Source organism: Ranitomeya variabilis, chromosome 2 (assembly GCF_051348905.1).
Source record: "Ranitomeya variabilis isolate aRanVar5 chromosome 2, aRanVar5.hap1, whole genome shotgun sequence".
NCBI classification, from domain to species: domain Eukaryota; kingdom Metazoa; phylum Chordata; class Amphibia; order Anura; family Dendrobatidae; genus Ranitomeya; species Ranitomeya variabilis.
This window is the reverse complement of record NC_135233.1, coordinates 345512435-345536687: the sequence shown is the minus strand read 5'-3', so window position 1 is coordinate 345536687 and position 24253 is coordinate 345512435. Positions and strand designations below refer to the sequence as shown.

General features: G+C 43.0%; 2 protein-coding genes across 2 annotated transcripts in view; one reads left to right on the top strand and one right to left on the bottom strand.

Annotated features, from left to right (window-relative positions):
• LOC143805801 (galectin-4-like) overlaps positions 1 to 1956 on the top strand; it is a 49883-nt gene extending 47927 nt beyond the window's left edge. The window contains exons 10-11 of the mRNA XM_077285476.1: positions 1131 to 1296; positions 1569 to 1956. Coding sequence (XP_077141591.1) covers positions 1131 to 1296; positions 1569 to 1712 — 310 coding nt within the window. The 3' untranslated portion in view covers positions 1713 to 1956. The remainder of the gene's footprint in view (positions 1 to 1130; positions 1297 to 1568) is intronic.
• A 13384-nt stretch (positions 1957 to 15340) lies between these two features.
• Positions 15341 to 24253, bottom strand: part of LOC143803742 (NTPase KAP family P-loop domain-containing protein 1-like) — a 71175-nt gene continuing 62262 nt past the window's right edge. Inside the window, exons 5-6 of the mRNA XM_077281516.1 lie at positions 17461 to 19100; positions 15341 to 15529 (exon numbers count right to left, since the gene is read on the bottom strand). Of these exons, the coding sequence (XP_077137631.1) occupies positions 15341 to 15529; positions 17461 to 19100 (1829 nt within the window). The remainder of the gene's footprint in view (positions 15530 to 17460; positions 19101 to 24253) is intronic.

Sequence of the window (24253 nt, the reverse complement as noted above, 5' to 3'; positions counted from 1 at the left end):
GAATAATGAAGTCAGGATTTGTTTTATAAAGAAAAATTGTATTATTTCATTACCCTTCTACATTTCGAGTACAGATGATTGCAGTGAATGGGTCAGTTCAGCTCCTGAATCACTAACTATGGGGATAAACTGCTGTAGGAGACTGTCCTGATAATTACAACACTCAGAAGAGGACACAGCTTCTGACCCATCACTGCCATCATCTGTACTCCAATTAAGTACATTCTGATATCAATGCAAATAGAGGGAAAAGCCGGGATTTTGAAGCCACTGGCGTAATTTTTTATACGGATGAAGACAAATCTCTAAATAAAGTGATAAAGTGATCATACAGGGCTACAACAACGGTTGTACTCAATGGAATATTGTGATCCCTTCTTCAAAATCTCCCACAGGGCTCTCAACTATTATAGATCTTTATACACTTCACGACTGGGCGATTTTTCATTCTTCACTTCTGTTTTTCCTTCTTTTAATCCAACAGTCATGACTTTTTTATTTTTCAGTCGACATAGTCGTATGAAAGTTTGTTTTTTTGCAAAATGAGTTGTAGTTTTAAAGGGCACTAGTCATTTTATTATTCAGTGTACTGGAAAGCAGAAAAAAATTCCAAATATGGTGAAATTGCCTGGAAATGCATATGGAGTGTGCCAATATACTAAGATTGCCTTAACATCCCCCCAGTGCACTTAAGGGGGTATTCCCAAAGCTAAGATCCCATTTCAATATGCAGTAGGTGTACTAATAATATTAGCAAATACCTTCAATTAGAAATGTAGTATAGTTCTTCTGATTCGCTATGTCGTTTATCCCATGTGAAGGGAATTGCGGTAGCTTAGGTATCTATGGTTATGACCACTCATATAGCGACAGTTAATTAGTGATTGTAACCATGGCAACCTAATCTAGTGCAATTCCCTGGGATTTCGACATAGCGAATCAGAAGAACTATACTACATTTCTAATTGGAGGTATTTGCTAATTTTATTATTACACCAACTATATATTGGGATAGGATCTTGGAGATGGGAATATCCCTTTAATGGATATTATGTGTGCTTCCTTATCATTAACTTCAGTAGCAAAATCGTTTTCATGCATTCCCTTTAAAATACACGTTCCTATTTCAGATTCCACGTCAATCTTCTGAACAGCAGAACAAGGAATATTCACCTTCATATAGCCCCTCGTTTTAATGAAGGGGTATTAGTAAGAAATACTCAGGACAGAGGCGCCTGGGGTCCTGAGGAAAGACAGATATCATTCATGCCATTCCATCCAGGGCAAAGCTTTCAGGTGAGCACAAGAGGTTTCTAGGATTTACAAAAACATGTCTACTCGCTTTCAAAAACAGTGCCACATTGGTCCACAGGTCACGTATGGTATTGCAGCTCATCCCAAATAATTTGCTAAGAGCTGAGCTACAGTACCAGACACAACCTATGGACCGGAGTGCTACTGTTTTTGGAAGAAAGCAGTTATGCTTCTAATCCTGGACACCAAGTTTAAAGACATGGGCATCAGTAAGTAATAATGTTTGTTTCATCCTACATATTATTCACTAACAGATGGAAATCAAGAATGAAGGAGGCTCCTTTGGGGTCTATTCTAATGGAACAAAAATATTCAACTTTGTCCACCGCCTACCTTTCAATCAAATTGACATGATAGAAGTTGGAGGAGATGTTGTCCTGACCTTTGTCCAGTACTAACCTCATGCAAGACACAAGAATTGGTCAACGAGCAACATCATTACCTCTAAATCCTACTGAAAGACCAAGTCAGTGGAGGAATACATGGAGGCATGTTGGATACAGTACACCGACGTTTCGTCCATCGAGGATCTTCTGTGATTCTGGTCAATGTCTTAATAATTTACATTTATATTTTCTCTAAGCTGCCAATCTCAACATTTCAACTTTCTAAATTTCCTTAAAAATTGTTCTTTATGCTAATATTTAAAACTTTTTTTTTCTTATTATGTGATATTTTTTTATATCAATGGCTTCCTCCAGGGCCTCTTTAAAGGGACCTTCTTTTTGTTTTTGCGCATGCAGGTATCTGAAAAGGACCCTCCTATATGCTTCGACATGCGTTGTAATTTGGCTGCTGAATAAATTATTTGAGTGAATTGACTAAGGAGTCTCTTGTATGCTTTGACTATTAAAACATGATGAAGTATGAACTTCACTTTACCCAGCTACCAACTGTAGAAGCAAAGTAATACGTCTAACCAGAAAAAATGGAGTACAGATCCAAAATGGTGAAAAGATAAATATAAATTTATTACAAAAATAAATCGGACAATTAAGATTACATAGAAAATCCATCAAAAACACATGTCATGCTCAGGGAGGAAAAACAAGATGGACACAGACCATGTGGCCGCCTAACACTGCAAAATATATGAAGTAAAGTGCCAGGTGCTATATAAGTAAATAGGATAAGGGAACACCATGAGGCATCTTAATTAGTGTACCACACGTAAATATCCATGAAACGGATCCCATGCATAAGTATTTCATCAGTCTAAGTGTAAGCTCAATCATAAATGTCCCTTACCCATATTGCAGTGACAGGAGATCCACACGGTGCAGCCCCAACGCGCGTTTCGCGTCAGCTTCTTCAGGGAGCGGGGGGGGGCTCTGACACTTCAGTTTGAGCATGATTAGGAGGGTTAATGTGTCCACAGTGGGATGTATTATGTAGAAGCAAAGTATAAGTGTTCCATATAGTACAGAAATGAATTACATGCTTTGGGACAGAGTTCTCACATTACATCTACTATGTGGGTGGTAAGTAAAGATGAAGAAAACCACAGCACTTGTTTCAAGAAAAATCAGTTCTAGAATTTTTTTTTTTTACAAAAACTACAGTAATGTTTCAACCCATGTATTGTTACGTAGGATAACTTTACTTTAAGATGAAAACTCAGATAAGGCTCTGAGGGCATCCTATCTGTCAATTCCTAAATTGAAGCGTAGGGGACAGCACTTCATTTTTTCCTGAAGACTCTATTAATCTATTGACATTTTTCTGTCCATGACCTCCAACCGATTTCAGCTGTCATAAGGCAAGCAGAGCCTTCTGACGTATATGTAAAGTGACCGAGAGCAGTAGACATGACAGAGTTACTGTCCCATTTCCCTCTGGCACTTTACAGAAAAAACGTGTCTCAGGATATGGTCAGGTGTGGGGTGCATCACACTCACTTGTTGTAGGCCACAGGCCTCCATTTTCAGGAGCCGCTGCACACACCTCAGGAGACACCAAGCTCATTTCATCAAACAGAAGTTTACTGGACAGTTCAAATTCATCAAATTGTAATATATGGGATAGGGCACAACACTTATTGTTCCTTCCTTCCTGCCTTAGAACAACACGTCTTCAGCCCTACCATTCCTTCCTTTTGGACTAATCCTAAGCCCACTGACTCAGTCAGCCCCAAGGACTTCCTGACCAGTTTTGCATCACATCCGGGATCCGTTACCTTCCCTTCACACGGTTCTGAGTCTATTTCGCCAGAGGACACAATTATGCATCCTTTAACCCTTATGCTGGGCCTTGAGCTCATGAAGTTGCCAGGATGTCTGCACAGATTCTAGTATGATCTCCCACTGCCGTGATAGATAGGTACATGCTGGCTCTAGCAGTCCACTGAACTTGAACTTGACCTTGTTACAGTATTTCCCTAACTGAGTCACTACCAGGAAGTGCCAGCTTTTATATAGCAATCCCCCTCCCACTGAGGGCTAACCCCAAACATTAGCTGTATCTTATCCAATACCTTAAGCTAACTTGGTAGGGAAGATGTCCAACAACAGATCCAGAGAGGTAAGTGCTAAAAACAACTTCAGCTAACTGCAGTTGCTATCCTATAAAAGTATGTACGAGGCCTACTATCCTTATCCTTATACTGTAAACACAATATGCATCTTATACTTTGCTTTGCTATATTAATAGTACGGTACTTATAGTATCCCATATCACATTTCACTCTAGATGCACAGAAACGTATGACACTATTCACATTATACAATATTGATGCGATTGGTGTCTTCAGGGGTAAGAAATCAGCAGTCCACCTCTCTTGGATATATAAAAAGACAGTGTAGGAAGGACATTTGTCTCCAAGTTTTAAAATAGATAGATAAAAAAAAGATAAAAATTTCAGAAAAAAAAATCACGTTATTTCTATTCTACAGACTTAATTAAATAAAATACAAGATATGTTCTCTTTTCATTTAAGCAGATGTATTCCTAATGCATTGTATATGCATTTCCTTAAAAGGGGATGTGAAGGATTTGCACCTCGCCACCCCACCTGTCATCAATATTACGTCAGCGGGATCACGTGGTAAGTACTCCCCACTTGTACTAATGTGATGTTCCGCACATCCGGGGGGCACGTAAGGTCAGCTTGGCACAGTTTTATACAGACACCCCCTGTCCACACGAGTCCAGGGAGGTACGGCGAGAGGATGTGGCCCACGCAGTCACTGACGTGCACCCTCGCTCACAACCCTGACAGACTGAAGGGCCCCTTTCACTAGCACCAGTGAAACAGACTGCTGCCAGCCTGGTAGAACTGCCACCAGTTCCTCGTTCAATATAAGCCCGATGAGCTAACGGGAATTATATTGTGCCAGAAACCAGCCCATACAATATGTCTTTGTGGCCTCCCCAGTGTAAAATCACTGGGCCGTGCTTTACATGAGCATTTAACCCCTGTTGATCGCTCCCCTCCTGCCCTCTGGGCTGAGCCTAAATCCCCTCCCCTTGCCCCTGCAGCTGCAAAACTGCAAAACTAATGAAAGATCATAACTATTTTCTGAATGGTCCTAGGGTGTCGGTTCTGACACCAATGAATCCAGCTAGGCCCCTGCTACGCGTTAAGACCAAACACCGCTTTAAAACCTGGCTCCTAGTACCTGTTCTATGTATATCCATAACACCTGAGGGCTAGAACGGACCGAGGCCCTGGAAGGCATTTGGTCTGGTCTGGGGATCTCTGAAATATGCACGATGTATGGCTAGGACGTATAGTATCTCCATAACCCCTTATGGAATCATAGCTGACTTAAAGCAATTTTTACCACGTGGTCTCCACATGGCAGCAATGCTTTTGTTCTCCTCTGAACTGTTCAAGTTACTCACATCCCTTTAACTCTCGACTAGAGATGAGTGAACGTGTTTGGAAAACGTTTGCCAATCTTAAATTTGGCACGAATGTAGCACATTCGGATTTGTGTTCGCTTTCACGAGCATTTTTACTCAGTCTATTGCATTACTTAGTTCTCTTATTACTCGTGGGTGTCATTAACAAAAGTTCATCTCAATATTTTGCTATATATCCTTTCTTGGCAATAACAGTGGTCAAACGTTTTCTGTAAGTCTTCACAAGGTTGGCACACACTGTTGGTGGTATGTTGGCCCATTCCTCCATGCAGATCTCCTCTAGAGCAGTGATGTTTTGGGCCTGTCGCTGGGCAACACAGACTTTCAACTCCCTCCAAAGGTTTTCTATGGGGTTGAGATCTGGAGACTGGTTAGGCCACTCCAGGACCTTCTTGTGCTTCTTACGAAGCCACTCCTTCGTTGCCCTGGTGGAGTGCTTGGGATCATTATCATGCTGAAAGACCCATCCACGTTTTATCTTCAATGCCCTTGCTGATGGAAGGAGGTTTGCACTCAAAATCTCACGATACATGGCCCCAATTATTCTTTCATGTACATGGATCAGTCGTCCTGGTCCCTTTACAGAGAAACAACCCCAAAGCATGATGTTGCCACCCCCATGCTTCGCAGTAGGTATGGTGTTCTTTGGATGCAACTCTGCATTCTGTCTCCTCCAAACAACGAGTTTTGTTTCTACCAAACAGTTCCATCAGACCATATGACATTCTCCCAATACTCTTCTGGATAAATCAAATGCTCTCCATCAAACTTCAGATGGGCCCAGACATGTACTGGCTTAAGCAGGGGGACATGTCTTGCACTGCAGGATCTGGGTCCCTGGCGGCATAGTGTGTTACTGATGGTAGCTTTTGTTATGGTGGTCCAAGCTCTATGCAAATCATTCACTAGGTCCCCCCGTGTGGTTTTGGGATTTTTGCTCACCACTCTTGTGATCATTTTGACCCCACAAGGTGAGATCTTGCGTGGAGCCCCAGATCAAGGGAGATTATCAGTGGTCTTGTATGTCTTCCATTTTCTTATTATTGCTCCCACAGTTGATTTCATCACACAAAGCTGCTTGCCTATTGAGTATTCAGTCTTCCCAGCCTGGTGCAGGGCTACAATTTTGTTTCTAGTGTCCTTCGACAGCACTTTGGTCTTCACCATAGTGGAGTTTGGAGTGTGACTGTTTGAGAGTGAGGACAGGTGTCTTTTATACTGATAAGTTCAAACAGGTGCCATTAGTACAGGTAATGAGTGGAGGACAGAGGAGCCTCTTAAAGAAGAAGTTACAGGTCTGTGAGAGCCAGAAATCTTGGATGTTTTTAGGTGACCAAACACTTATTTTCCACCATAATGTGCAAAATAAATCTTGCCAAATCAGACAAAGTGATTTTTTGGATTTGTTTTCTCATTTTGACTCTTATAGTTGTGGTCAACCTATGATGTCAATTACAGGCCTCTCTCATCTTTTTAAGTGGGAGAACTTGCACAATTGGTGGCTGACAAAATACTTTTTTCACCACTGTAAGTTGACATTTAGCCAAGTGCAATCTAATTTTTTATTGGCATGCACTCGTCCGATTACATCGCAAGTGGGAGCGAGCCCTTATAGACACAGTAGGTAACTAGATAACACTTCTCTGACGTCTGTATAGTACACTGTATGGTACTATTATGTGTAATCTGTATGGAGCTACACCTGTAAGGTTATGTCCCCACCATGTTCATTTTTTATCTACAGGAGTTGTAGATGATTCATGCTTATGTTTTTATATATTATTACATATAGCTACATAGCTATATGGGGCCTTGTTTTCCACGAGTGGTGTCTTACTTTGAGCGCATCCCCTTTGTAATTTGCTAATTATCATGGCCGGGACAATATTTTATCCCTTTTTGGAGACTCAATAAATCTACCAATGCTTTTCAGCTCATTACCTTCTGTAGTGTCTGTGAGGAGATGGCCGCTTACTAAAGACTATAGAACAAATGGACGTAGAGCGGAGTCCACATCTCTAAGAGATACAGACTTTTTCCAGCACATAGCACCGGTTAAATCAATATTATTGAAATTTAATAGATATTTGCTTGCTGTGTTTTATTAGTGATTTGCTTGCTCGTCAGTTCATCCTCAGGTATCAATGTTTCTATTCAGTGACAGTAAGCAGAGGAGGACATGTTGGATGGATCTTATGTATACCTAAAGGTACCGTCACACTCAGCGACGCTGCAGCGATATAGACAACGAGCCGATCGCTGCAGCGTCGCTGTTTAGGTCGCTGGGGAGCTGTCACACAGACAGCTCTCTCCAGCGACCAACGATCAGGGGAACGACTTCGGCATCGTTGAAACTATCTTCAACAATGCCGAAGTCCCCCTGCAGCACCCAGGTAACCAGGATAAACATCGGGTTACTAAGTGCAGGGCCGCGCTGTTATGATCTGGTGGCCTAAGAGAAGCATGAGACGTACTCTGGAGAAGGTGGTACCTGTACTGACCGCAGACCCTGAACTTAACACCGCAACTAGAAGTAGCCGTGGAATGTACCTAGCGCTCCCTAGACATCTCGACACAGCCGGAGGACTAATTACCCCTAGAGATAGAAAAGGGAAAACTATCTTGCCTCAGAGAAAATCCCCAAAGGATAGACAGCCCCCCACAAATATTGACTGTGAGAGGAGAGGGAAAAAACATACACAGACTGAAATGAGAATTTAGCAAAGGAGGCCACTTCTAGCTAAATAGAAAGGATAGGACAGAGTACTATGCGGTCAGTATTAAAACACTAGAAAATATCCAACACAGAAAATACAAAATCTCCACAGCTAACTAAAGATATGGAGGGTATATCTGCATCTCCAGAGATACCAGCTTGGCTAAACAAATCCTTATACAGACCAAGCTGGACAAGACAAAAACATGGAAAAGAACTGAACAATAAGGCCACAGCATGTGGACAGCAAAAATCAAGGCCAGAACTTATCTTTGTTGAAATGAACTGCAAAGCAGAAGAGACCAGGCAGGGATTTGAATCCTCCAGGAACAATGGACAACTGGCACTGACTAAAGGGTGAAGCAAGACTAAATAGCCCAGTCAAAATTGCAAAAAGTGAACACACCTGATAAATGCTGCGATTCAGAGACAGCAGCGCTACCACTTACAACCACCGGAGGGAGCCCAAGAGCAGAATTCACAACAGCGCCCCCCCTTGAGGAGGGGTCACCAAACCCTCACCAGAGCCTCCAGGCCGATCCGGACGATCCAAATGAAAGGCACGAACCAAATCATCAGCATGAACATCGGAGGCAACAACCCAAGAATTATCCTCCTGGCCATAACCCTTCCATTTGACAAGATACTGAAGCTTCCGCCTCGAAAAACGAGAATCCAAAATCTTCTCAACCACATACTCCAACTCCCCGTCAATCAACACCGGGGCAGGAGGATCAACAGAGGGAACAACGAGCACCACATATTTCCGCAACAAAGATCTATGAAAAACATTATGGATGGAAAAAGAGGCTGGAAGGGCCAAACGAAAAGACACTGGATTGATAATCTCAGAAATCCTATAAGGGCCAATAAACCGAGGCTTAAACTTAGGGGAAGAAACCTTCATAGGGACATGACGGGAAGACAACCAGACCAAATCCCCAACCCGAAGCCGGGAACCAACACACCGACGACGGTTAGCAAAACGCTGAGCCCCCTCCTGAGACAACACCAAATTGTCAACAACATGAGCCCAAATTTGCTGCAACCTGTCAACCACAGAGTCCACCCCAGGACAATCAGAAGGCTCAACCTGCCCCGAAGAAAAACGAGGATGAAAACCAGAGTTACAAAAGAAGGGTGAAACCAAGGTAGCAGAACTAGCCCGATTATTAAGGGCAAACTCGGCCAATGGCAAGAAAGCCACCCAATCATCCTGATCAGCAGACACAAAGCATCTCAAATAAGTTTCCAAAGTCTGATTAGTTCGCTCGGTTTGGCCATTTGTCTGAGGATGAAATGCGGAAGAAAAAGACAAATCAATGCCCAACCTAGCACAAAAGGCCCGCCAAAACCTAGAAACAAACTGGGAACCTCTATCGGACACAATATTCTCCGGAATGCCATGTGAAACGAACCACATGCTGAAAAAACAACGGAACCAAATCAGAAGAGGAAGGCAACTTAGGCAAAGGTACCAAATGAACCATCTTAGAAAACCGGTCACAAACCACCCAGATAACTGACATCCTCTGGGAAACCAGAAGATCCGAAATAAAATCCATAGAAATGCGTCCAAGGACTCTCAGGGACCGGCAAAGGCAAAATCAACCCACTGGCGCGGGAACAGCAAGGCTTGGCCCGCGCACAAGTCCCACAGGACTGCACAAAAGAACGCACATCCCGTGACAAAGAAGGCCACCAAAAGGACCTACCAACCAAATCTCTGGTACCAAAAATCCCAGGATGACCAGCCAACACAGAACAATGAACCTCAGAAATCACTTTACTAGTCCATCTGTCAGGAACAAACAATTTCCCCACTGGACAGCGTTCAGGTTTATCAGCCTGAAATTCCTGAAGAACCCGTCGTAAATCAGGGGAGATGGCAGAAAGAATCACCCCTTCCTTCAGAATACCGACCGGCTCAAGGACCCCAGGAGAATCAGGCAAAAAGCTCCTAGAGAGGGCATCAGCCTTAACATTCTTAGAACCCGGAAGATACGAGACCACAAAATCAAAACGGGAGAAAAACAGGGACCATCGGGCCTGTCTAGGATTCAGCCGTTTGGCAGACTCGAGATAAATCAGATTCTTATGATCGGTCAAGACCACAATACGGTGCTTGGCCCCCTCAAGCCAATGTCGCCACTCCTCAAATGCCCACTTCATAGCCAACAACTCACGATTGCCGACATCATAATTGCGTTCCGCAGGCGAAAACTTTCGAGAAAAGAAGGCACACGGTTTCATCAAGGAACCATCAGAATTCCTCTGAGACAAAACGGCCCCTGCCCCAATCTCAGAAGCGTCAACCTCAACCTGAAAAGGAAGAGAAACATCCGGCTGACGCAACACAGGGGCAGAAGTAAATCGGCGTTTAAGCTCCTGAAAGGCAGAAACAGCCGCAGAGGACAAATTCGTCACATTAGCGCCTTTCTTCGTCAAATCGGTCAGGGGTTTAACCACACTGGAGAAGTTGGCAATGAAACGGCGATAAAAATTAGCAAAGCCCAAAAATTTCTGAAGGCTCTTCACGGATGTGGGCTGGATCCAATCATGAATGGCCTGAACCTTAACCGGATCCATTTCTATAGTTGAGGGAGAAAAAATGAAGCCCAAAAAATAAATCTTCTGTACTCCAAAGAGGCACTTAGACCCCTTCACAAACAAGGCATTATCACGAAGGATCTGAAATACCATCCTGACTTGTTTCACATGAGACTCCCAATCATCTGAAAAAATCAAAATATCATCCAAATATACAATCATGAATTTATCAAGATAATTCCGAAATATATCATGCATGAAGGACTGAAACACAGATGGAGCATTGAAGAGTCCGAATGGCATCACAAGGTATTCAAAATGGCCTTCGGGCGTATTAAACGCAGTTTTCCATTCGTCACCCTGCTTAATACGAACAAGATTATATGCCCCTCGAAGGTCAATCTTAGCAAACCAACTAGCCCCCTTAATCCTAGCAAACAGATCAGAAAGCAAAGGCAAAGGGTATTGGAATTTGACCGTGATCTTATTCAAGAGGCGATAATCAATACAGGGTCTCAAGGAGCCATCTTTTTTGGCAACAAAAAAAAAACCTGCTCCCAATGGTGAAGAAGATGGCCGAATATGCCCCTTCTCCAAGGACTCCTTAACATAGCTCCGCATGGCGGTATGTTCTGGCACAGACAGGTTGAAAAGTCGGCCCTTAGGGAACTTACAGCCTGGAATCAAGTCAATAGCACAATCACAGTCCCTATGCGGTGGAAGGGAACTGGACTTGGGCTCATTGAATACATCCTGGAAATCTGACAAAAACTCAGGAATTTCAGAAGAGGGGGAGGAGGCAATTGACATCAAAGGAACGTCACCATGAACCCCCTGACAACCCTAACTAGTCACAGACATAGATTTCCAATCTAATACCGGATTATGCACCTGTAACCATGGGAAACCCAGCACAATAGCATCATGCAAATTATGCAACACCAGAAAACGACAATCTTCCTGATGGGCTGGCGCCATGCACATGGTCAGCTGTGTCCAAAACTGAGTTTTATTTTTAGCCAACGGTGTAGCATCAATGCCCCTCAAAGGAATAGGACTGTGCAAAGGCTGCAAGGGGAAACCACAATGTCTGGCAAATTCTAAGTCCATTAAGTTTAGAGCGGCGCCTGAATCCACAAATGCCATGACAGAAAATGACGATAATGAGCAGATCAGGGTTACAGATAACAGAAATTTAGGTTGTACAGTACTGATGGTAACAGAACTAGCGATTCTCTTGGTACGCTTAGGGCAATCAGAAATAACATGAGCAGAATCGCCGCAGTAAAAACACAACCTATTCTGACGTCTGAAGCCTTGTCGTTCAGCTCTAGACACAATCCTATCACACTGCATAGGCTCAGGACTCCGCTCGGAAGACAATGCCATAGTGTGCACAACTCTGCGCTCGCACAAGCGCCGATCAATCTGAATGGCCAGAGACATAGAATCACTCAGACCAGCAGGCGTGGGGAACCCCACATAACATCTTTAACGGATTCAGAAAGACCCTTTCTGAAGATTGCCGTCAAGGCATCCTCATTCCATTTAGTCAGTACAGACCATTTTCTAAACTTCTGGCAATATGATTCTGCCGCTTCTTGACCCTGAGACAGGGCCAACAAGGTCTTCTCAGCATGATCCACTGAATTAGGTTCGTCATACAATAACCCAAGCGCCTGAAAAAAGGTGTCTACATTAAGTAACGCCGGATTCCCAGGTTCCAGGGCAAATGCCCAATCCTGGGGGTCACCACGCAGCAGAGATATAACAATTTTAACCTGCTGCATGGAATCACCAGAGGAACGGGGTTTCAGAGCAAAAAACAGTTTACAGTTATTTTTAAAGCTCAGAAATTTGGACCTATCCCCAAAAAACAAATCAGGAGTTGGAATTCTAGGCTCTAAAACCGGAGTCTGAACGATATATTCAGAAATACCCTGTACTCTAGCAGCAAGTTGATCCACACGAGAAGCCAATCCCTGAACATCCATACCAGCGCCGAACTCCTGAGCCACCCAGAGGTAAAGAGGGAAGAAAAAAAAAAACACAACAGACTACAGAAAAAAAAATGGCTCAGCACTTTCCTTCCCTTCTTCTGAGATGCGGTTAACTCATTGTTGGCCAGTTGTACTGTTATGATCTGGTGGCCTAAGAGCAGCATGAGACGTATTCTGGAGAAGGTGGTACCTGTACTGACCGCAGACCCTGAACTTAACACCGCAACTAGAAGTAGCCGTGGAATGTACCTAGCGCTCCCTAGACATCTCGACACAGCCGGAGGACTAATTACCCCTAGAGATAGAAAAGGGAAAACTATCTTGCCTCAGAAAAAATCCCCAAAGGATAGACAGCCCCCCACAAATATTGACTGTGAGAGGAGAGGGAAAAAACATACACAGACTGAAATGAGAATTTAGCAAAGGAGGCCACTTCTAGCTAAATAGAAAGGATAGGACAGAGTACTATGCGGTCAGTATTAAAACACTAGAAAATATCCACCACAGAAAATACAAAATCTCCACAGCTAACTAAAGATATGGAGGGTATATCTGCATCTCCAGAGATACCAGCTTGGCTAAACAAATCCTTATACAGACCAAGCTGGACAAGACAAAAACATGGAAAAGAACTGAACAATAAGGCCACAGCATATGGACAGCAAAAATCAAGGCCAGAACTTATCTTTGTTGAAATGAACTGCAAAGCAGAAGAGACCAGGCAGGGATGTGAATCCTCCAGGAACAATGGACAACTGGCACTGACTAAAGGGTGAAGCAAGACTAAATAGCCCAGTCAAAATTGCAAAAAGTGAACACACCTGATAAATGCTGCGACTCAGAGACAGCAGTGCTACCACTTACAACCACCGGAGGGAGCCCAAGAGCAGAATTCACAACACGCGCTTAGTAACCTGATATTTACCCTGGTTACCATTGTAAAAGTAAAAAAAAAACAGTACATACTCACCTTCTGATGTCTGTCACGTCCCCCGGCGTCCGCGCTGCTGCTCAGAGCTTCCTGCACTGAATGTGTCAGTGCCGGCCGTAAAGCCGAGCACAGCGGTGACGTCACCGCTGTGCTCTACCGGCCCTGACACTCAGAGCTTCCTTCACTGAATGTGTCAGGGCCGGCAGAGCACAGCGGTGACGTCACCGCTGTGCTCGGCTTTACGGCCGGCACTGACACATTCAGTGCAGGAAGCTCTGAGCAGCAGCGCGGACGCCGGGGGACGTGACAGACATCAGAAAGTGAGTATGTACTGTGTTTTTTTTTTACTTTTACAATGGTAACCAGGGTAAATATCGGGTTACTAAGCGCGGCCCTGCGCTTAGTAACCCGATATTTACCCTGGTAGCCATTGTAAAACATTGCTGGCATAGTTGCTTTTGCTGTCAAACACGACGATACACACCGACCTAACGATGAAATAAGGTGCTAGCCTTCTAGCTCCGACCAACGATATCACAGCAGGATCCAGATCGCTGCTGCGTGTCAAACACAACGATATCGCTATCCAGGACGCTGCAACGTCACGGATCGTTGTCGTTCTCGTTGGAAAGTTGTTCAGTGTGAAGGTACCTTAAGGCCAGACTCTATCAATCTCATCTGTATCAAGGTCTCACTCCCATTGTACTTCCAGCCCTAGGCCCATTGTGTGGATGTGGATTGTAGACCCAGGGGAGCCATCACCAGAGGGGTCTCACATGCAGTCCCAGGTAACGGAATATGCTTTGTTCTTTGAGGTAAAGGAAAATGTTTAAGGGGGAGGGAAAAAAAGACACAGGGATTGAGAATCAGGCAGTTGTTGAAGTGACTTTGAAGGGACAGGATCCAAGCTGGGATGGATGGATGATCTATGGAGTTTTGGAGATTGATTATTGGCTGGAGGGGTATCCATGAGCTACGGTCGTGATATCCATCGTCTGGAGGAACATAGGCTGTGACTGCACACTGTACCGGCTGGAGATACCAAAAGCTGTGGGCCAACCAAAAGTTGGGAGACAGTGGATATCGCCTGGTATGGGGCCAGTGGAACTACCGATCTCAGATTGGGAACTTGTGGACTGAGGACATTGTATATTGGCAATCAACGTGGATTTGCTGTATAACCATGGACGGAAGAAATAAATTGAACGGCATTGTTAACTTGCCAAGGTGTTTATTGCAACCCACAACTTCAGATCCTCACAGTGTCTATATGCACAATGCAGGAAAGAAGTAAAAACACACACACACAAATCACTTTATTTATTTTCTATAGACTCACATGTAATAAAATAAAATATAATATACGCTCACTTTTACATTGAGCAGATATAGTCCTAATACACTGTATATGTTAATATTTCAAAGAGGATTTTCGTTTTCATATACACGAAGGTCATAAATCACCATAAAAATGATATGTTTTACAAATCACCATTTCTAAGATATTCCCTATAGTTAGTAAATAGGAAAATTTTGCTTAACAGGATCGTCCCAACTCGTACAGTCAGGCTTGTTTGACAAGTTCGGCACACACATACATATGAACGAAAAGAGATGCGCATGTGCAGCCACCTCTCTACTGACAGGGGCGCAAATCTCAAGACAGACATAGATCCCAGCAGTCTTTTGGACATGCCATAAATTAAATAAATGGGAATATCCCTTTACATTTACAAGCAGTAAACTCCATATATGCCTCGCGCTGCTTTCAGCTACTACACGGATATCCAATCTACACAAATCTACGCGAAAAAAATACATCATTTATTTACATAAGTTTAGATATCTCCACGCATGCAGTTATACAATGTGTGTATATGTTTACAGGGCTAATATAGTAGAAATATACATGATATTATAATGGATGCAGTAACAGATCTTTATTCTTCCTTAATTCCTTCTTTCTTAATAAAAAACATTTGGAGTAGGCAGGCTTAGAAATTCATCTCTAAATTGCACCCAATCTCCCAAGTTCATACCCAAGGCTTTTCGTATCTTCATGTTCTTGCTGTAGAGAAGAGCCTTTCCGTCTAGATTGTGCTCATTTATCTTCGTTACATAGTGATTATGATTTTTGAAATGGAGCTCTTCCATCTAAAACAGAAGAGAAAAATGTACATGAGAGGCCGAATATGAATAAAAGCAAGCGCACTGTACTACTCTATGCTAAAAAGAGGGTCTTATTTTACTATATTATGTGTAAAGTAGGGCCATATAGAAGTCTCTGAGCTTCCAATCTGAGCATGCTCCAATGTGGGAAAAGGGAGAAAGGTCAGCTGTCAAATCGCCTGTTATCAGCTGTGAAGAGAAGTGTTACTTGTCCTTGTAATCCTGCCTCTGATGATAATGAGCCTGCTGAAGAAGTCTTCTGTACAGAACAGGAACTTTTCATATATATTCCCTTAAAACAGATAGTAAATGCACAGAAAATAGTTGAAAAATAACATTTACTACATTCAAATAAAGGTTAAACGCGCTAAAGAATCTCTTTATGCTCGAAGCTAAAGGAATAAATATAGTTAAAATATAATAGTTATCCTCTATGAGTGACAGATGCACAGAATGCTGAAAAAAAAAAAATCTGTCTAACTGTGCATAAATGCGAACTGGGTTGTTCCTAGACCTGTTATAATGTAGAGATGATTCACTGGATGAGGATTAGCTGAGTGGGGAAGAATCCGTGGAGCTTTCGGTGTCTCCAGTGCCCGGGCCGGCTGCACTGATTTAAGACACTCCAAAAAAATAAAAAAAAAATAAAAAAGACTGCTGCTTTCATGGGTCTCCTCGTGGGAAAAAAAGTAGTCCGTAATTCTATCCTACACATTTTGGAGGTTGCGTCCTCCTTCCTCAGGGATGACGCATGCATCTGTCATAGAGGATAATTATTTATTATATTTTAACTATATTTATTCATTTCGATACTCTCTAGATCATTTAACCTTTATTTGAATTTTGTATAGGGTTTTATGCAGCAAGTGCAATGCTTTATGTAGCTTAATATTCTCTGCTTGGGAGAAAGGTAGCGCTATTGCAATCTTCGAGTTTAACATTTACTACAAGTGTATCTTACATCGGAATCATTTTTCAAAGATCCATTTATTTCATTATGATGTTGGATACCGTAGAAGTTTAGCAGCTAATTTTAATATTTTCAAAGGACGAGGTAACTTTTAAAGTGACTTTTCGAAGCCTGTATAATGGATCCCCCTTCCTTACCCCAAAGTGATATCATTTTGCAAACTCAAAGAATTTAAAGCAGTTGTCAAAACAATTCTTAACACTGCAAGAGCATCACTGGAGTTTATGCAAAGTGAAGTGAAAAAATGAAATTTTTCCCACAAAGATGATTCTAGTCCCATATTTTTCATTTTCGCAAGGGGTACCAGACCAAAATATTTTTTATACAATTTATCCCTAACACAGCAATACCCCATTTGAGGCTAGAAACTACTGTTTGGGCACACGACAGGTCTCCATGACGTAAATTGTCCCCAAGGTGCCAAAACAAGAGAGACCGACCCCCCCCCCCACAAGTGACCCCATTTTGTAAACTATACCCCCTCAAGGAATTCATCTAGGGATTAGTGAACATTTTGATCCCAGACATGTTTTCCAGAGATGAATGTGCAGTGGGCCATATGAAGAGAAAAGGGTAATTTTCCCCCAAAAATATACCATTTACTGTAGTTGCCTAATAAGTTGTGCCTGTCTCAGGGACCAACACTGACATAAAAGGGTCCCCTCTATCTGTAATCACTTAGATGCTGCTCTCACTATTGTTCCTACTGGTCATCAGTGTTTCAGCAAAGTGTCATCTGTAATTTACAGCTGACAACCCCCCAATGGTGTCGGCACAGCTCCTGAGCCTGCACTATTACCATGATGCGCATGTACGGAGAGATGCGCTAAGCACTTGGAAGAATCGGCTTGCCGCAAAGGGGTTAATTAAAAAACCTGACAAACAGTGGTTAATTTTCTGATGAAATTCCCTTTAACATACAGTTTATATAAAGTAAAACGCTAACCTTTTTGCAGACTGTATCTATGTCCATATTCAGTAAATCCATTTTTTTTGCTTGTTTTTCCCTGAACCTTAAAAGGTTAAAACTACCTTGTAGAAGTTCAATCTTTCTTTTAATTGTATGATCTAAATTGATTGTGTACGGCATTAACATGTTGGCATCTTTCACCGTGAATTGCTCATCATTTAGTAAGTCGTAGAAAATATCCGGATCCCCGTCTAAATCCATGAGCTGTTTAAGACTCTTCTTGTTAGCATGCAATGTCTCCAGTGAATTTTCATAAATCTTCCAAAGCAGTTTATCTTCAATGCATGTTGTTGTATCTTTTCCTCTTTGCTGCTCATCTTCAATACACTGAAGTATCCAACTAAGGGCACACGGCCATTGGGCAGCCAATATCACCCACTTTGACACCTTTTTAGGGCATATCATTTTTACTTTCACCCCCTTGATCATCAAACTGACAGATATAATAGTGCTCACGATCCTCTTCATGTTGATAATATTGTCGCTAATATATTTGGAACAATCGCTATGAAGGAATTTCAAGGCTTTGCGTCTGAAATCTTGTTGTTCATACTTCATTTTATTATGGATGTATTGACTGTACTCCGGTAGTACATCTTTTTCAGAAGAATTTACATTTATTTTATCAATTATAATTTTTTTACAATTAATTATACTTTTTAGATGCTCTTTTTTAGTCTCTTCGTTCATTTGGGGGACAGAAAAAGGCAACGTTACAACCCGGTTTAAGAACACATAGCCATTGTTAGCCATGCCTTTCAGGAGATCCGATTTTTCAACACATTCAACAATGATACCAGGGTCTACGGCTAAGATAGTTATAAATGGAGCATCTGGGTTAGACAGGAGAACATTTATAGCATGTAAGATCTCAACCGCTCTGTTTGGCAGGCACTTGTCCAATTTGGTGATCTCAATGATGACGATGATTTTTTGCTTTCGGTACATTTCCATCAATTGAAGGTAAGAGGTGATGATCTCAATCTCCTCCTTGACGTCATTCATGAAACCCAACTGGGCGCTCATGTCAGTCCTCTTCATTTTCTGCATCAATTTGCCTTTCTGAGTCAAAATGCAATTTCTAATCACTTCAATGATTGTTCTTGACAGAAATAATGAACCACTGCCAAATATAGCCACAGTAATGTATAATATATGATCTGCGGGGTCTTTATAGTCTTTAAATTCTCCGGAATAATTATACAGACAAAGCTTTAAAAGTAAAGCACCAATCAGAATCACGAAGATGAATAAAGTTATACACCAAACTGGGATGTGAAGAATCTTCTTGGGAACCCATTCCTTTAATTCTTTCTCATTGGTAGTTTCTTTTTCCTTGTGTATTGCCCGATATATGCTGATTGGAATCAATCCAAATTTATCCTCAATAGCATCACAGAGAGCTGTAATCAGGCCAGCCCATGGATGGTCACAGCCGATACAATGCCAAGCACTGAATTTAATGAATATATTGTGTCTTCTTTTTAGTTCTTCATGTCTAGTTGTGAATGCAGGTTCATAAAATAACATGAGAAACACAAGTTTGAAAAGCTCCTTTACTGTTAGTCGTTGACTTCCGTCAGTGAGGTTTTCACTCTCTATCTCATAATGTTGTTCTGTAATAAAATAAAACATATTAACACACGATCCTTCCACTATTGTTGTAAAGGTAAAACATGAAAAAAAACATAGCAGACGTAGTAGAAGAGGAAGTGACACATGATATGAGGAAGTGACACATGATATGAGGATATGACACTACAATCAAACCCTGTTGATAATTCTGACATGCAAGTAGCTAAAGAGGATAGGTTCTGGTTGGTTCCATCTATTTTGCTGCGAAGTTATAAGAAACTACATAGGAAAAACCTCGGATTTCACCCTATCCTTCAAACCAAATGGCATTATTGTTACCAGACCTTCGGGCTTGTGCCCTGGATCATGAGCTCTGTTTAATATAACTGCAAGGCAGTTGCACACAATCTCCAACAGGGGGTGCAGGTAAGGGGAAAAAGGTAGCACTCACCGTGTAGCACCACAGTGCAAAGCGAGGAGGGGGCAGAGTAGTCAGACAGGCCAGTCAGCAATAAACAGGAAGATGAAGTACCAGAGGTCACAGCAATGCACGAGGTCAGAGACAAGCCAGAAATCGGAACCAGATGGGAGCACGGGATCCAAAATGTGAGACAAAAGACGTAGTCGGGGTACGAGCCAGAGAGTCAAAGACAGAAGGGAAACATAGTAACAGAGACGGAAAGAAAGAGGCAGGGTTCAAAATACAAGCCGAGTCATACACTGTAGGAAACCACCAAACACACTAAGTCAGGGACAGGGAATGGGTCAGGCACAAATACGGGTAATCAGAGGCAGAAGGATCACTAGGGTGTAAGGGTCAGCTTACATGCTACCAGGAGTGGCACCAATATATAGCCACCCACGAACCAAAGAGAGGCAGGAAAGGTTAACCCTACCATAATCAGGCCGGGGAAGGAAAAGCAAGAAGCAAACACCGACCTGGATCATGACACCCTGTGCCCTGAATATTGTTCAGCAACAGATGCATTGCAAACGTCTCATACATTTTGGTGCAAAAATTAGTTTGTGCCAAAACAGCAGTTTAAATCACGTGTTGCTTTGCTCAGCTAAAATTGCGTAAAATATATGTAGTGTACCAGTAAGTAATATGCAAGAAACTTCTTCAGAGAGGAAAAGGTCAGGAACTCTGATGCCATCAATTGGAAGCATCAGTCCTAAAAGTCAATACCGACCCTTTAAAGAGCCTTGTCACTTAGAATAAGAAGCCAAACCAGAAACTCCATTTGCAGACATGCATTTTGAAGTGTTTGCCCCTTGTCAGTGCAAAGCAGTAGAACTGGTTTGGCTGAGTGAGAGAGACCTCCAACAGAGGACCTAAGGGTTAAAGTTTCTTGTTGTGGAGAGTGTCAAGTTGGTATACGAAAACATACAGGCCATACAATGCTCCCATGGGAATTATTATTATTTATTATTATTATTATTATTTATTTATGTAGCACCATTAATTCCATGGTGCTGTACATGAGAAAGGGGTTACGTACAGAGTTATAGATATCGTTTACAGTAAACAAATTTACAATGACAGACTGGTATAGAGGGGAGAGGACCCTGTCCTTGCGTGCTGACTTACATTCTACAGGATAATGGGGAAGCGACAGAAGGTCGGGGGTACGGCAGCTCTGGTGGTGAGGCGGCAGCTCTGGTGGTGGGGACGTGGCAGCTCTGGTGGTGGTGACGCAGCAGCTCGGGTGGTGGTGACGCGGCAGCTTGGGTGGTGGTGACGCGGAAGAATGGTTATTGCAGGCTGTAGGCTTTCTTGAAGAGATGGTTTTCAGGTTCTGTCTGAAGGATCTGAGAGTGATGGATAATCGGACATATTGAGGCGTGGAATTTCAGAGGATGGGGGATATTCGGGAGAAATCTTGGAGGCGGTTGTGTGAGGAACAAATAAGTATGGAGGAGAGTAGGAGGTCTTGGGAGGATCGAAGATTACGTGAGGGAAGATATTGGGAGATTAGTTCAGAGATATAGGGAGGGGACAGGTTGTGGATGGCTTTGTGGATCAGTGTTAGTAGTTTGAACTGGATTTGTTGGGGAATTGGGAGCTAGAGGAGGGATTTGCAGAGGGGAGAAACAGGGGAGTAGTGAGGAGAGAGGTGGATTAGTCGGGCAGCAGAGTTGAGGACAGACTGGAGTGGTGCAAGAGAGTTAGTGGGGAGGCCACAGAGGAGGGTGTTGCGGTAATCGAGGCGGGAGATGAAGAGGGCATGCACAAGAGTTGTAGTAGATTGTGGGCTGAGGAAGGGATGGATTCTGGCAATATTTTTGAGTTGGAGACGACAGGAGGTGGCAAGAGTTTGGACGTGCGGTTTGAAGGACAGGGCAGAGTCGAGAGTTACCCCGAGGCAGCGGATTTCAGGTGCGGGAGAGAGCATAATGCCGTTTACCATAATAGATAGATCAGGTAGGGGGGATACGCGAGATGGGGGATAGATGATGAGTTTGGTTTTGTCTACATTGAGTCATAGGAACCGAGAGGTGAAGAATGAGGATATGGCTGATAGACACTCTGGGATTCTGGACAGCAGAGAGGTGACATCTGGGCCAAAGAGGTAGATCTGAGTGTTATCCGCATACATGTGGTACTGGAAGCCATGGGACTTTATGAGTTGTCGTAGGCCAAGGGTATAGATGGAAAAAAGTAGAGGCCCTAGGACAGAGCCTTGAGGGACTCCAACAGAGAGAGGCCAGGATGAGGAGGTAGTGTAGGAGTGGAAAACGCTAAATGTGCGGTCAGAAAGGTATGAGGCAATACAGGACAGGGCAAGGCCTTTGATGCCAAGGGAAGAAAGAATCTGTAGCAGTAGGCAGTGGTCGGCTGTGTCGAAAGCAGAGGACAGGTCTAGAAGAAGGAGGATGGAGAACTGTCTGTTAGCTTTGGCTGTAAGTCATTAGTAATTTTGGTCAGGGCAGTTTCGGTGGAGTGGTGGGGGCGTAAGCCAGATTGGAGGTTGTCGAGGAGAGAGCTAGATGAGAAGTGGGAGGAAAGTTGAGCATGGACATGCTGCTCAAGACGTTTTGAAGCAAACGGGAGCAGTGATATGGGGCGATAGCTGGGCATAGCAGTTGGGTCAAGGTTAGTTTTTTTTGAGGATGGGTGTGATGGTGGCATGTTTGAAGGCAGAGGGGAAGGTACAAAAAGAGAGCGATAGGTTGAAGAGATAGGTTAGGGCTGGAATGAGCATGTTAGTGAGGTTGGGGAGCAGGTGGGAAGGGATGGAGTCAAGTGCACAGGTGGAGAGGTGTGATTTGGAAAGGAGGTGAGTAAGCTCTCCTTCAGTGATGTTTTTGAACATGAATGAATTTGAACATGTAAGTAGCCTCTTCAGAGAGGAAGAGTACTTGAACTCTGGTGCGACATACAAGACATGGCAATCCTAAAAGTCAATAGCAAATTTTATAGAGCTTGCCACATGGCCTAGCATAAGTAGGCAAATCATTTGCAGACATGGGTTCCAGAATATTTGAACATCATCAGAGCAAAGCAGGAGAACTAGTTTTGCTGGGAGAGATGCCTCTGACAAGGTCTAAGGGTCCATATTGATTTTAATGATAGCTACAATACCTGGCACTAGAATTGCTGTTCTCTTCCTACTTACATATTGAGCTTTCCAATGGAGCACTGCATGGCCTATAAATCTAACTACGCCAGCTTGGTGCTCTTCACAATTGAAAATTTACCCCTTAGGCCGAAGTCACACCACCATACAACATGGCCAAGCGCTGTGCGATAAAGCATTGGTCAGCACGTGGCAGCTCAGATCTGTAATTATTTTCTCATGCCGAATCGGCATGCGAGAACAAATCGCAGCGTGTGTGGTGCGATATACACCGACGCGATGCCGACGCCAGCAACAGAGGAGATGGAGAAATTAATTGCTCAGCCTCCTCCGCAGCTGTGCTCTGAGCCTATCTGTGTGAGAGGATCGGAGCACAGTAGCATGGCACTTGGCTCACAGAACCGAGGGTCTGGCATAGGATTCCACACGCTGGTGTGACTCCAGCCTTAGGCAGCAATTAATACTATATAATACCACATTCCAGATATTTTTTAAAAGTATAAGGCTAAGTGCACACGTTGCGGAATTGCCGCGGAAATGTCCGCGGCAATTCTGCAACTCCTGCCGCGGGTATATCGCATGCGGAATTGGCATGCGTATTCCTGCTAAACACTAGCATTTTGCAAGTGTAATTAGCTTGCAGAATGCTAGCGTTTTCCAAGCAATCTGTAGCATCGCTTGGAAAACTGATTGACAGGCTGGTCACACTTGTCAAACATAGTAACGTAGTGACCAACTTTTTACTATTGATGCTGCCTATGCAGATTTTTTTATTTTAATTCTTTTTTTTTTTTTTTTAACAATTATATGGTTCCCAGCACCTGGAGAAGAGTCTCCTCTCCTCCATACTGGGTACCAACCGCACATGATCCGCTTACTTCCCGCATGGTGGGCATAGCCCCATGCGGGAAGTAAGTGGATCAATGCATTCCTATGTGTGCGGAATCCCCGTGATTCCGCACAAAGAATGAACATGCAGCGTTTTTTTCCAGAATGCGATTCCGCTGCGGGAAAAAAACGCAACATGTACACAAAAATTGCGGATTGCATTCTAATAAATAGGATGCTTAATTTTTTTTAGCGTGCACGTAGCCTTAATTCTTATGTCATCTAATTAATTATTTCATATGAGATTATAGTGTCATCCAGTCTTACCATTGTGCATCTATGCTTTTTTTATGTAGCACCGGTTACTAAACATTCAAAACATTTGTAACCTATTTTATGATTGAGTATAAATACATTTTTCTTAATATTTTGGGGGGCATTTTAATCCTTTTTTCTATATTTGCATGCTTAATCTCAGGACTGTTTTTTAGTAGTGTTACACCATACCTCTGAACTTTTGAAGAACAGAAAAGAGGACAGATCATGCGGTGCACTATGTGAGCCATGGAAAATTTTGGCCACAAACCTCGTCACACCCCAATCCACACCCATTTACAATTTCTTTCTCCCCTGGCAGGAGGAGGGGTGGTGCAGGGAGAGAAATTCAGCAGACACCCGGGACTGCAGGGCGTAGACCCAAATCCAGGATTGTCCGTTGTATCCAGGACAGTTGGGACTACAGATGAGCGGATGGATTCACGGGTCTGTGGTCCAGCGTGCACGTC